Source organism: Nomascus leucogenys, chromosome 2 (assembly GCF_006542625.1).
Source record: "Nomascus leucogenys isolate Asia chromosome 2, Asia_NLE_v1, whole genome shotgun sequence".
NCBI classification, from domain to species: Eukaryota; Metazoa; Chordata; class Mammalia; order Primates; family Hylobatidae; genus Nomascus; species Nomascus leucogenys.
In genome coordinates, this window is record NC_044382.1 from 99,232,416 (window position 1) to 99,247,973 (window position 15,558).

At 35.6% G+C, this 15,558-nt stretch overlaps 1 protein-coding gene across 1 annotated transcript in view; it reads left to right on the forward strand.

The window, feature by feature from the left end:
* Positions 1-15,558, forward strand: part of ADGRV1 (adhesion G protein-coupled receptor V1) — a 602,359-nt gene that overhangs the window by 55,304 nt on the left and 531,497 nt on the right. Inside the window, exons 3-9 of the mRNA XM_003261601.2 lie at positions 2,146-2,295; positions 3,426-3,521; positions 6,918-7,022; positions 9,446-9,559; positions 11,515-12,080; positions 12,857-13,127; positions 13,502-13,831. Coding sequence (XP_003261649.2) covers positions 2,146-2,295; positions 3,426-3,521; positions 6,918-7,022; positions 9,446-9,559; positions 11,515-12,080; positions 12,857-13,127; positions 13,502-13,831 — 1,632 coding nt within the window. The remainder of the gene's footprint in view (positions 1-2,145; positions 2,296-3,425; positions 3,522-6,917; positions 7,023-9,445; positions 9,560-11,514; positions 12,081-12,856; positions 13,128-13,501; positions 13,832-15,558) is intronic.

A 15,558-nucleotide genomic window follows, 5' to 3' on the forward strand; every position in this document is an offset into this window, starting at 1 on the left:
CTTAGACTTTTTGTTTGCAAAAATAAAATCTTAAGAAATAGGCTTAATTATCACATTATGAAATATTATAAAAAGAGATGAAGAAAAACGACCTATGAACAAATCCAATGCTATAATTTTAGTTATTTGTGACATATATCTATATATAGAAGTTATTTTTAGAGTACACATTATATTAGATAATCTTTTTCATAAAATTTTGATTGAATCCTAACAATTTTTCAGGTTCCTTTATCATTTTCACAACTTTTCTTGATGGTGTTGTAATTACTTCCTGATCATTCTTCCTTTCATTGTGGTTGCTTCTAATTTTTACTGTTACGAATGTTATTCTGGTGAAACTGTTTACATATATTTTGATTTTTACCTATTTTGAATTGTTAAGTGATTTTCATAGGCTGAATTACTGTGCTTTTCTGTTTGTTTCGGTGGCTCTTGATAATTGTTTCTTAACGCTTGTGTCATTTTCTATAGTAAGGTATATTTTCCAACACCCTTCACAACTTACTTGGATTTCTCAAGTATTTAAAACTTAATTTATTGTTATGTATGAGAACTAGAAATCACTAAAATTTCCCTATACATGATTTTTATTGGTACTAAATCAAATATTTTTTCTAGTAGCTTAATTACTCATTTTTAGCTCTTTCGTGAAAGAGATCTCATTTTGATCTGCACAAGCTCATGCAGAATCTTACTAATAATACTGAGAATCTTACTAGTAATGCTGATTTCACAGAATAAGATCCTGAAAAGTTAAGGAAAAGTTTATGATGACTAAAACATTTGAAATGCTAAAATAATTAGATCTTTATTGGAGATGTGGGAGAATATAAGTACAACTTTAGGTTGAGTTTGGGAAAGAGCAGTTTCTTTGAAGCTGATAGGGAAATAATTGATTTTCCTGACACATTTTTTGGCAGACCACATACATCTCTTTCTTTTCCTTCTCTCTTTTTTGTTGATATATAATAGTTTTACATATTTTGGGGGTATATGTGATATTTTAATATTTGTATACAATGTGTAATGATCAAATTAGGGGAATTGGGACATCCCTTACTTCAAACATTAATCTTTTCTTTGTGTTGGAAGCATTATAATTCCTGTCTTCTAGCTATTTTGATATATGCAATAAATTAATGTTAACTATAATTTTCCTACTGTACTATTGAATACTAGAACCCATTCCTTCTGTTTTTGTACTCCTTAACCAGCTTCTCTTCATTAACCTCTTCCCTTCTCAGCCTCTGGTAACCACCATTCTACTCTCTACCTCCATCAGGTCCACATTTTTTAGCTGGGTAAGAACATGTGGATGAGAACATGAGATATCTCTTTCAGCACCTGGCTTATTTCACTTAACATAATGACCTCCTGTTACATCCATGTTTCTGCAGTTAAAAGGATTTCATTCTTTTTGATGGCTGAATAATATTCTGTTGTGTAGCTGTGCATATATGCAACATTTTTTCAGAATTTTAGCTATAATTTGTCTTGTTAGGTTTGCTGTTGTCTACTCCAGATCAATCAAGAGCAGAGAAAAAAATTACATCATTGCTTTCCTATATAATTCTTTTTCTGTGTAATATTTGTTTTCGTTTCACAGCATGAACTAATGATTTTGTTTAGAATCATTTCTTTTTTCTTTTTCTTTCTTTTTTTTTTTTTTTGTGGCAGAGTCTTGCACTGTCGTCCAGGCTGGAGTGCAGTGGTGCGATCTTGGCTCACCGCAACCTCCACCTCCCCAGTTCGAGCGATTCTTCTGCCTCAGCCTCCCGAGTAGCTGGGACTACAGACACACACCACCATGCCCAGCTAATTTTTGTATTTTTATTAGAGACAAGGTTTCACCATATTGGCCAGGCTGGTTTCGAACTCCTGACCTCGTGATCCGCCTGCCCCGGCCTCCCAAAGTGCTGGGATTACAGTAGTGAGCCACTGTGCCTGGCCTGGAATCATTTGTTGATTTCTGAAGATAAGTTTTTTCAGTTGTTAAATATTTATGATTTTTGTTTTTGTACACCCTATCTATAAACATGTCACTTGATTTATGCTTTTTCTCTTGATTACTGTAATTAACATCAGTTTTACTTGTCCTAATACTGTGTTAAATAAGAATGATCTATATTTTGCTTTTGATAGCTGTATGGAGAGGACGCTGGTGACTTTTTTGACACATATGCTGCAGCTTTTATACCTGCTGGAGAAACAAACAGAACTGTGTACATAGCAGTATGTGATGATGACTTACCAGAGCCTGATGAAACTTTTATTTTTCACCTAACATTACAGGTAAGTCCATGTTTCGTCCTTATAAAAATTATAAGGAGGACTTATAAAACTTATAAAAATCTTTTAGTGCTTAACAATCTATCTATCTAGAGATGAGCCAATTCAGATAACTGGTGGTGGTATTCATAGAATCCAGAACTGACAACCTCTTCAGTGCTTCCACAATCTGGTTGTTCCTTGATCTTGTTCAGAAACTCTGCAGCTAGTTTTTGGATCCATTCAGCTTACTCGGGAATTGCCATGACAGTTACTCCAGAAAACTCTGCCTTCCCTTTGGCCCTTTTTTCTTTTATTCCTCCCCTGCTACCAAATGTGCAAAGAATGACTGTGACTTCTGAGTTCAAAGGACAAGGATACAAAAAGCGGGCATGGAAGTGGGAGGTCCCTGTGACTTAAATTCAGAGCACTGCTGGGGAAAAAACCTGAATAGCCTTAGGTTTAATTGAACTTTATGGCTTGGTTTATTAGGTTGAGGCAATGACTCGCTAACACCATTCTGGTTGTTTTTTCTAAAGAGCATTAAGAATTTTTTTTTGAATAATTGTGTCACTACCATTAAAATGTTTGTGAAAATGACACTTGAAGCAGTTACGTTTTGCTCTTTTAAATCATTCTTTAAAAAATACACTTTTTGCTGCTGTTGAATATCAGTACAAATGTTACAGAAAACTCTTCATTTTATAAACATAGTTTTAATGTTTTATCTTCAGTTTGGTTCTGTGATTCATAGAATAACTAATTCTAAAGTTCCAGTACCTTCAATAGCATAGGAAAAATTACATTGAATAGAATTTTGTACTGTGTACTTAATTCTGTTATATTAGTGATAACATAGTAATTATAACTAATTTATAATATAGTATTACTAGCCAGTGATTATTTATAATTATACTATCATATATTATTAAGAGTCAGTGACTACTGGTTTTCAAAACTTTTTTGAAAATTTTTCATTTGGAACTTCTTAACCATATTGATGTAATTGGAATGTTTACTTAATCTGTGCATTAAGATTACATATGTATTTTTATTATATTCTGAATAACTACTTGACAAATTCTACAAAAGTAAATATTTAACTTATTATTTTATTTTTAATTCATTATTTTATTTTTGGGATTTTATTTTAGAAACCTTCAGCAAATGTGAAGCTCGGATGGCCAAGGACTGTTACTTTGACAATATTATCAAATGACAACGCATTTGGAATTATTTCATTTAATATGGTATGGACATAATTTGATGATACTTGTGGTTGCTAGATAATAGTTTATTAAATTTTAAAAATTAGTATTCATTATGTTAGCTAGTATCATGCTGTGTTTTGATATTTAAATAGAATTTGCTGTAACTTTGTCCCTGTTTCACATTCTGTAGACCATTCATTTGTTCTACCTAAGATGTTTGTGAATTGAGGAAGCTTGTATGATCGTGGTCATCTTTTGTCCTAATCTCTTTCTGCTGATTGTTCCACCTGACTCCTTTGTTACCTCTTCTGTCTTTAACTCAGATATACCACCCATTGCTTTTTCCTGATTTCTCCAAATGTCACCTAAAGAAAGTTGTTTGTTTGTCAGACTCTTCTGAAAGTTTGGAGTTAATGGGAGATGAGAAAGCATATTGAAAGAATACTTTTTTAAAAATTATTATTATTATACTTTAAGTTTTAGGGTACATGTGCACAATGTGCAGGTTTGTTACATATGTATACATGTGCCATGTTGGTGTGCTGCACCCATTAACTCGTCATTTAGCATTAGGTATACCTCCTAATGCTATCCCTCCCCCCTCCCCCCACCCCACAACAGACCCTGGTGTGTGATGTTCCCCTTCCTGTGTCCATGTGTTCTCACTGTTCAATTCCCACCTATGAGTGAGAACATGCGTGTTTGGTTTTTTGTCCTTGTGATAGTTTGCTGAGAGTGATGGTTTCCAGCTTCATTCGTGTCCATACAAAGGACATGAGCTCATCATTTTTTATGGCTGCATAGTATTCCATGGTGTATATGTGCCACATTTTCTTAATCCAGTCTATCACTGTGGGACATTTGGGTTGGTTCCAAGGCTTTGCTATTGTGAATAGTGCCACAATAAACATACATGTGCATGTGTCTTTACAGCAGCATGATTTATAATCCTTTGGGTATATACCCAGTAATGGGATGGCTGGGTCAAATGGTATTTCTAGTTCTAGATCCCTGAGGAATCGCCACACTGACTTCCACAATGGTTGAACTAGTTTACAGTCCCACCAACAGTGTAAAAGTGTTCCTATTTCTCCACATCTTCTCCAGCACCTGTTGTTTCCTGACTTGTTAATGATGGCCATTCTAACTGGTGTGAGATGGTATCTCATTGTGGTTTTGATTTGCATTTCTCTGATGGCCAGTGATGATGAGCATTTTTTCATGTGTTTTTTGGCTGCATAAATGTCTTCTTTTGAGAAGTGTCTGTTCATATCCTTCGCCCACTTTTTGATGGGGTTGTTTGTTTTTTTCTTGTAAATTTGTTGGAGTTCGTTGTAGATTCTGGATATTAGCCCTTTGTCAGATGAGTAGGTTGCAAAAATTTTCTCCCATTCTGTAGGGTGCCTGTTCACTCTGATGGTAGTTTCTTTTGCTGTGCAGAAGCTCTTTAGTTTAATTAGATCCCATTTGTCAATTTTGGCTTTTGTTGCCATTGCTTTTGGTGTTTTAGACATGAAGTCCTTGCCCGTGCCTATGTCCTGAATAGTATTGCCTAGGTTTTCTTCTAGGGTTTTTATGGTTTTAAGTCTAACATGTAAGTCTTTAATCCATCTTGAATTAATTTTTGTATAAGGTGTAAGGAAGGGATCCAGTTTCAGCTTTCTACATATGGCTAGCCAGTTACTTTAAAAAAACTTACTATGAACTTAAATTGAATAGCAGGTATTACATCTCTTCAAAATTCTGTAGTCATCCCAACTCTTAGGTTTTCCCATTAATTAATATTTTCTGAAGATTGAAACTTCATTTCATTTCACTCACCTTTGCTCAATGGTGTATTTTCTGTTCCTTAACTGAATTCCTGTGGCTCTGGCCAATCCTATGATCAGAGAGTTTTATCTTTAGAAACAAATACACAAAATAGGGCCCTTCTTGAGATAAATTGTTTCCAGCTCTTAAAACCAAGTTTATCTCCAATACAACTGAATCTGGTCACTAAATTTTAGACTCCAGTAACATTCCTGACTTGGTGTCTCTTTGAATCACATTACTAATTATAATTAATAAAACACATTGCAATACTTCCCAGCTTTTCATTTATTTTTAGATTGCTACTACAATTGGTTGTATTGTATGTCATTTTCTTGGTACCTTAACTTATCTTTGAAAGAAGTGGGCTATAGGTAAATATGATCTTCATAGTGCAGTATCTTTGTTAAAACGGGTATTTGGCCAACCTCAGTTTAGTAGAAATTCGGTAACCTCTATTATACTGTCATTTACAGACATTAAGTTAATTAATCAACCATCTCTTTTATTTGAATGATAAAGAATTGTTAATGATGAAGCAGGCTCCCTTAATTGCTTAATTTCTCTCCATATGGCTTTCCTGCTACACTTACTCCCTGTGTATCACCTCTGACCTCATACTGATTTCTTTAAAGGTTTCTGTTGTCGTTGTTGTTATTGACATTATACGTCTTAGCCTCTGGGAATGAATCCTAGTTTCTGGCATGGGTCCCAGGTCCCTGACTGGTGGGGGTCTCAGTGCTGCCAGGCAGCCTCTGACATCCTTAAAATTAAACTAAATAACCATTGAGCTCACGGTGGTGCTCAATAGGCTGGCTTTGGTTTCCAGCCCTGAGGATGATTATGTTGGTAGTGAAGATGACATTGATGATGATGACAATAATAGCAACATTTACTGAGCCCTCAGTATATGTCAGGTACTAGGATAAACAATTGATGTGAACTATCGTGTTGAAACCTCATCACAACCCTTCAAGACGGACATTCCTCACCCCAGTTAGGATGGGGCTACTGAGTTTTGCTGTCACCCTGAGAGCTGGCAACTGCTTCTGTAGCCTGTGTGTACTTGGCTATGTCCGTGTTCCTCCTCTCCTACCCTGAGTTTCCACCAGCCGAACCAGCATATTTCTTCTGAAGTCCTTGCTTTCACCTCCTGCAGAGATCCTGTCCTGAAAGTTATTAGCAGTGTCTGCTTTTCACTGACAAACTGGCTGATGTGGAGAGAGTGGTTGTGGACAAGGCCAAGTGGTGGTCCCAGTGACCTGCTGCCTTGGTATGGAGGCTTAATTCATGTTTGTGACTGGGCCCCTGTGAGCATTTGAGTTTGTCACCTTTCATCTAAAAACCCTTTAAATTCCTCAGCAGAACAGCTAGCTGATGGTAGAACCAGGACAAGAAACCACATCTTTTGCCTGACTAGTTTTTATGTTCCCTTTACACTATTCTTTTTAACTTTTTCAGCATTTTAAAGCTATAGTTCATTGATGCTAGGAAATATCACATTCTTATCATACAGTGTGGATTGATTTGTCTGTGGAAATTGAGCGTTTCTGAGGTAATAGTTTTTACCACCTCATACCTCTGATTGCTCAGCTCCTGATCATCTGTGCTTGCTCTCCTCAATAGCTTCCCTCAATCACAGTGAGTGAGCCCAAGGGCAGAAATGAGTCTGTGCCTCTTACTCTCATCAGGGAAAAGGGAACCTATGGAATGGTCATGGTGACTTTTGAGGTAAGTTTACTCTGAAGTCATTTTTATTTTATTTATTTTTATTTATTTATTTATTTTTTTGAGACAGAGTCTTGCTCTGTTGCCCAAGCTGGAGTGCAGTGGTGCGATCTCAGCTCAGTGCAACCTCTGCCTCCCAGGTTCCAGTGATTCTCCTGCCTCAGAGTCCCGAGTAGCTGGGATTACAAGCACATGCCACCATGCTTGGCTAATTTTTGTATTTTTAGTAGAGACAGATTGTCACCATGTTGGCCAGGCTGGTCTTGAACTCCTGGCCTCAGGTGATCCGCCCGCCTTGGCCTCCCAAAGTGCTGGGGTTACAGGCGTGAGCCACCGCACCAGGCCCTGAAATCACTTTAAATGAGAACACTGGAGTTCATACCAGATGGTTGCAATTTTGAAAATCAAAGTTCCTTGTATAATAAACATGACACAATACAATTAAAATAAAGATGAATACTTTTCTGATCTGATACATTTCATGATTAATATAAAAATGTTTTCCTTGCTGCTTGTGTATACAATGCTTACATGAAATACAAGTAACATTTTAGATATGTGGGAAAAATAAATCATAGGATAGAATAATGTTAATTCTATAAAATTCATAGAACTTCTATGATAAATGTTTTCAACAGTAGGAAATTTTAAAATACCCATGGATTACTTAGGTTTACATAAAATTATTTAATATGTTGTCTTTCTCTATTTTGTTTTATTTTATTTTTTTTTGAGACAGGATCTTACTCTGATGCCCAGGCTGGAGTACATTGGCACAATCATGGCTCACTGCAGCCTCAGCCTCCTGGGCTCATGCAGTCCTCCTGCATCAGCCTTCTGAATAGCTGGGAGTACAGGTGCATCACCACGCCAGTTTTAATGTTTTTTGTAGAGATGAAGTCGCATTATGTTGCCCAGGCTGGTTTTGAACTCCTGAGCACAAATGATCCTCCCTCTTCAGCCTCCCAAAGAGCTGGGATTATAGTCATTAGCCACCATGCCTTCCCCCTGCCCCCCATTTTTTTTCAATACACCAGATGGATGGTGTTTGTAGCCATTGCACTCCACCATGGGAATCCATAAATGTTACAGGATGTGGCATGAATATGATAAGCTGTAGGTGAGGTGTATTTTTCAGGGGCTAGCTCTAATCATTTTATTTGATTGCTTACTGACCATGTGCCAATCATTGTGTCACCACATTGCTGTTCTATGAGATACACATTTAAATCTTCAACTAACTTTTGTGTTTTTTAGGATCCATAACATGATCATATACTATTTTCAAACATTAAGAGTGTTAGCAATTTCAGATACCAGTTTCTTTCCTAATTATTAATTGTAATATCAATAAAATAGAAACCTGTAATTATTTAACACAATTCTATGGAAGCACAGAAGAGTTCTGTTCATGCTTGTGGGTGTCCACACCATATGGTAGTTATGTTAACTACACAGAACATAGAACAGCAGAAGACAATAATGCATGAAAAACATAGTAAACGCTAACTAAATATGCAGTAGTCTTGCAAGTTCTACACTGGAAGTGTTACACAATTTTTCAGGTACTTAGGAATATGCATTTAGACAATAAATTTTTGAAAATTTTTCTGATAAATATTGGAAAAATTAGAAAATAATTGGCTGTAGAAAGGATAAATCATCCAGATTAGAGTGTTTTCAACTTATCTATGGATGTCTAAAGTTATTTTATCAGGTTTGTAGCCTGTTTTTTGTTTAAATAATTATAAGTAACACTTTTGGAGTGCTTAATATTGCCATATACTGTTGTAAGTGCTTTATATTGATTATTACTGCATACATATAGCACCCCTCCCTGGCACTTGATCTCTCTCATGCTATTCTTAATTTTTTCTCTATGATACTTAGTATCATCTAACGCATACCCATTCATTTATTTATCATTTATTCCCTTCCTTTAAATGTCAGGTCTATATGGAGGGGAATTTGCTGTGTTCACTGCTAAATCTTTAGTACCTAAAAAAGATGCGGCATGGAGTACTCAACAAATGCTTTTTTAAATGAATGATTTTATTTATTCTTCACATCTTCACATCCAGCTTGTGAAGTGGAAAATACTGGTATTACTTGAGGGAATTTACTAATCTTGAATACCCTTTCTTCCAAGAAGAAATATTTATAGAGTTTTTTTTCCCCTCAGGTTTAACATAATGGTTGAGAAAAAACAGCTCGTAGAAACCACGTAGTTTAATGCAATTATAGTCATTATCTATAATTACGTTATAGGACCTATTAATTTGAAGGGCAGAATGATGTATGGGTTAGTGTAATTCTTGCAGAACATCTTTAAACTTCAGATTTTTGTCAGCTGAAATCACAATGATGCTTTCTCAATCTTGTGAAGTATTTTGCATTTATTGATGGCATTTTGTGTTTCTTTGCAGGTAGAGGGTGGCCCAAATCCCCCTGATGAAGATTTGAGTCCAGTTAAAGGAAATATCACCTTTCTCCCTGGCAGAGCAACAGTAATTTATAACTTGACAGTACTCGATGATGAGGTTGGCTAATGTTACATACCCAAATGGGACAAGGATTCTGTGTTGCAGGACACAGTCCTGTATAAACTTAGTGTATTGTGGCCAGTCATACCTCAGCTATAAATAGCTGACTGTTTTGGAATACATCTTATTATTATTTATCTTACTTAATTCACATTAAATTGCACATCTAAAAGCTGATGAATCTGAATATAACTGGCAACCATACATCATACAAATATTTAAGCATTTTGTATACCTTGGTAGTCAATTTTTGTTAGTGCTTTCAATTTTGAGCGAGAACAGTACTAACCTAGAATAAATATTTTACCATAAAAGCAAAGAAAAAATCTACTGCAGTTGGTATTCTTTTGTTTGGATTTTTTTTTTTTTTTTTTTTTTTTTTTTGAGACGGAGTCTCGCTTTTTCACCCAGACTGGAGTGCAGTGGCTCAATCTCAGCTCACTGCAAGCTCCGCCTGCCGGGTTCACGCCATTCTCCTGCCTCAGCCTCTCCGAGTAGCTGGGACTACAGGTGCCCGCCACCACGCCCGGCTAATTTTTTTGTATTTTTAGTAGAGATGGGGTTTCACCGTGGTCTCGATCTCCTGACCTCGTGATCCGCCTGCCTCGGCCTCCCAAAGTGCTGGGATTACAGGCGTGAGCCACCGCGCCTAGCTTGTTTGGATATTTTCAATATTCACATTTATGGGAAGCTTTTTATTATTTTTATATTTCACATTGAAACTAGCAAGGATAGCAATACATGATACAGCTAGCTTAATTGCTAAGAAAAGTATGAATCAACAATAATGTGCAAGGATGTCCCCCACATGAGCTAAACAAGAGAAAACATGGCTTTTTATAAAAGAAACTAAGTTTTGCCAGAAAAGAAAACAAAAAGAGAACAGCTGGGAATTTGTAACCCTCCCTCTACCCTCCTAGAAAAATTCTGAAACTAAATCACAAGAAAACTCAAGAGAAGGGAAAAAATGTATTAGAGTATTAGAAGACATTATTAGAAAAGAATTTTTCTCTTGAAAAAAATGAAATATTTGGAAACATTGATATCTCCAGTTCCTCTGGTTCTGGAAGCAAGCAAAAAAAGCTTTTTGTTTTAAGATCTCAGAGCATTGAACGGGCTATAATTTGGGGAGATGATTAATTATACTTTTTGATTGTAAATTTGAAAGATCAATCGAATCATAACATTTTATTTTTAAGATAAATAGCTTTGCTATTTATATTGCTGGTGATGGAGGTAAAAGCATGCATTTTTTTCACTTTTATTTCTAAAATAGAGTTTATGGTGAATGAAAAGCTCACACAGCACAGTGGAGATTAACCCCAAGATTTCTCTGCAGCAGCATAAATAAAAAGGAGAAAGAAAAAAATGAAAAGCAAAAATTGCACTTTAACAGTGTCAACATTTTTCCTAGTAGTGACTCTTACAGATTTTTCTCCAGGGAGGCATGATATCTTGAAAAGCATATATTGGTGTCACATGTTTAACTCCTGAATTAACAACGATTTGGAGAAAAGCAAGAATAATTCACAAGGGAAACTAACAATTTTTATGTAATGTTTAACGTACTTTCCAGATTCTTAGGTATTATTAGACTTTCAGTACTACTTCTAAGCATATCAAACTGATAAAACTGATAGAAATATATGATAGTTTTTTACCGTTTAATCTTTGGAGTTATCTAAGGACCAATTAAGGTTGAAAGACATTATACCTGGACTTCATTACTTGTGCTATTGCTTCCTTACGTTTTATTTTCCTGTCTAAAATACATTATTTACCTGTGGAAAATATTTTATTAATTGGAGACTAAACAAGCCTATTTGCTCCCTCAGTTAAAGAATTTTTATTTCTATGTAATTGTATTGAAACATGATGACTTGTTACACTTTAGTTTCTTTGCAGGTGTTTTGGCTGTTGATGTTTTGCCTCTGTTTGTATTCCTTTAACAGGTACCAGAAAATGATGAAATATTTTTAATTCAACTGAAAAGTGTAGAAGGAGGAGCTGAGATTAACACCTCTAAGAATTCCATTGAGATCATCATTAAGAAAAATGATAGTCCTGTGAGATTCCTTCAGAGTATTTATTTGGTTCCTGAGGAAGACCACATACTCATAATTCCAGTAGTTCGTGGAAAGGATAACCATGGAAATCTGATTGGATCTGATGAATATGAGGTTTCAATCAGTTATGCTGTCACAACTGGGAATTCCACAGCACATGCCCAGCAAAATCTGGACTTCATTGATCTTCAGCCAAACACAACTGTTGCTTTTCCACCTTTTATTCATGAATCTCACTTGAAATTTCAAATAGTTGATGACACCATACCAGAGATTGCTGAATCGTTCTACGTTATGTTGCTAAAAGATACCTTACAGGGAGATGCTGTGCTAATAAGCCCTTCTGTTGTACAAGTCACCATTAAGCCAAATGATAAACCTTACGGAGTCCTTTCATTCAGCAGTGTTTTGTTTGAAAGGACAGTTATAATTGATGAAGATAGAATATCAAGGTATGATTTATTTTAAATATATTGCTACCATTATTTTATTATATTATTCCAGATTTAAGTTTTGTGGTGTTGGACACAACAATGAACTGTTAGAATATGTGTCATTTTTTCCCACAAAGTTTCATGACAAACTCAAAAAAGACACACACACACACACACACACACAAAAGAATATGTGTCATTTTTTCTACCATGGCTACACTGTTTTCTTTTTTATTTGGAGTGTGATTTAATTATGCAAATGATTCATAGTATAGTAGTTCCCTAGGACACATTCACAGATCTACACCTTCATATTAAAAATACTTTTTTCCACCAGGCATGGTGACTCACACCTGTAATCCCAGCACTTTGGCGGGCTTAGGGGGAGGATTGTCTGAGGCCAGGTGTTCGAGACCAGCCTGGACAACAAAGTGAGACCCCCGTCCACAAAATAAAATAAAATAAAATAAAATAAAATAAAATAAAATAAAATAAAAAGATTAGCTGAGTGTGGTGGTGTCCACCTAAAGTCCCAGATACTTGGGAGGCTGATGCAGGAGGATTGCCTGAGTCCGTGAAGTTGAAGTTGTAGTGAGCTCTGATCACGCCACTGCACTTCGGCTTGGGCAATGGAGTGTGACCCAGTCTCAAACAAAAATAACAAATCAGTTTTTTTTTGTTATATAAATTCTGTTTTTATCAGTGTCTAATGGACAACTTGACATTGGGAAAGCTTATCTAAGGGAAATAAAGTGTACTATGTGACAATATGTATTTATTTTAAAACATTTAAGATTTGAAGAAATCACAGTGGTTAGAAATGGAGGAACCCATGGGAATGTCTCTGTGAATTGGGTGTTGACACGGAACAGCAGTGATCCCTCACCAGTAACAGCAGATATCAGACCAAGCTCTGGAGTTCTCCATTTTGCACAAGGGCAGATGTTGGCAACAATTCCTCTTACTGTGGTTGATGATGATCTTCCAGAAGAGGCAGAAGCTTATCTACTTCAAATTCTGCCTCATACAATACGAGGAGGTGCAGAAGTGAGCGAGCCAGCGGAGGTATAACCCTTGTTATGCTTTATGCCTGTTAATATTTCTGTGCTGTAGAAGAACCAAAGAATTTGATCATACACATCAACTTTATGTTTCGTTTGAAGGGACAGGAAAAACACTGGCTTTGGAAATGATAGTTTTCTTACTCAGTATTCCTTCTGAAAATATTTTACCCTCTAAAAAATTCCACGAACTGTGACTTAGGAACATTTCCAAATCTGTTTTTGGTTCATTTTTTGCTCTATTATGTACAAGAAGTCATCATTTTTAGACATAAAATAGTAATAAATATTAAAATTAGAATAACATGGAAAATACAGAGTTTGATAATCTCAGATGTGAGAATTCTGTACTTTAATATTTTATTCCTTTATCTGCAGCTTTTGTTCTACATTCAGGATAGTGATGATGTCTATGGCCTGATAACATTTTTTCCTATGGAAAACCAGAAGATTGAAAGCAGCCCAGGTGAACGATACTTATCCTTGAGTTTTACAAGACTAGGAGGGACTGAAGGAGATGTGAGGCTGCTGTATTCTGTACTTTACATTCCTGCTGGAGCTGTGGATCCCTTGCAAGCAAAAGAAGGCATCTTAAATATATCGAGGAGAAATGACCTCATTTTTCCAGAGCAAAAAACTCAAGTCACTACAAAATTACCAATAAGAAATGATGCATTCCTTCAAAATGGAGCTCACTTTCTAGTACAGGTACTTTTATGATTAAAATAATCGTAATTTTGGTTAACCTTCAAGTGTACTAATGTGTGTGAAAGAATTAACTAAACATTATTTTGACCTTGTTATTTCACTGTCATTTATATTTTGTTACTAAAAGTTATTTAGGTAGTCGGAAGAGAGATTATGCCTGCTCCTAAGGTATATAAGTATAAATAAGACAAGAATTTTTACCAAAGTTAATATTTTAATTAGGTGACATTAAAAGTACACCAGACGTGAAATGCCAGTCATGTAAGTCAGACTGTCATGGATAACATAGTAGAGTAACTTACAAACTATTACAGGGGAGGGCGAGAGAAAGAGAGGCTAACCATGCTTTGAACTGATTTGGGAAAATATGACATAGGAATAGGATTTGTAGGATAAGTATGTTTTCATAATGAATGTTGCAAGGAAAATATTTCAGAAACACAGCAATATGAGAATTTTTTTTTCTTTTTTTTTTGAGACAGGGTCTCACTCTGTCACCCAGGCTGGAGTGCAGTGGCTCAATCTCAGTTCACTGCATCCTCCACGTCCCAGGTTCAAGTGATTCTCCTGCATCAGCCTCCTGAGTAGCTGGGAGCCTGCCACCATGCCTGGCTAATTTTTGTATTTTTAGTAGAGCAGGGGTTTTGCCATTTTGGCCAGGCTGGTCTTAAACTCCTGACCTCAGATGATCCATGCGCCTGGGCCTCCTAAAGTGCTGTGATTACAGCTGTAAGCCACCACGCCTGGCCCAAGAAAAATTTTATAAATACTTTTAAATAATATACTCAAAAATCAATTTCTTTGTCTAGGTAGACTCTCTGGACCTTCAGCTGTTTAGTAAAGTCCCCATAACGTATCCTTCCATTTTATACATTTCATTTCTTCTGTTAACCAAAATATTATTTTTATGGCCAAAGTGTAAAATATCTGCACTCATTTATGATACTGTTGTTTTCCATGTGTTGATTGCTTGATACTTAAAATTCAAAATCAATAAAGGGTGCTTATTAAATTATGTAAGTCAATTAAATACAGAATCAGGTAGTGTGGATGGACTGACAAGGAAAGAGCGAAAATCTTAGGTTGCCATACATTTTGCCAACTGAAGTATATAGCAAATGAAATATTCTATTTCACTAATTTCTTTGAATCATGCTACATTTAAATATGTTTCATATTTTGCCTTGATTTTGTTTTATAATGTATTTATTATTCCTTTCTCTGGAGTTTCTGATTGTCCCTTTTCTATATGTTATCTTCACTACATTATTGAGATCTTGCTGCTGTCTTCCTGTGCGTGTTGAAGGTTGAGTTTAGCTAAACTAACTGCTTTCTATGCTTGTTTCACATCTGTTGTCTGGGATTTTTTTACTGAACTGAATTTTTTTGATCTGTTGCCTTTCTCTTTTGGGATTATGCTATAGTTTTGTTGTAGTATATCTACCCTCAAACACATGTGCTGAAAGTATATATGTAAGGTAAACTTTTTGAGTCTTTGAGCACCTGAAATGTGAAATTTTATACTCATATTGATAGTTTGGCTTGGTAGAAATTTCTAGATTAAAATAATTCCTTCTTCAGAACTTGAAAGGTATTGTTGTTAAGCTTCCAGAGTTGCAGATGAGAAATTTGAAGGGAAGGAAATGATTTATCTTTTAGATAACTCAATCTTTGTCTCTGAAAGCTTTTTACAACTGTTCCTTGGTGTTCTGAATTTTGTAAGACTG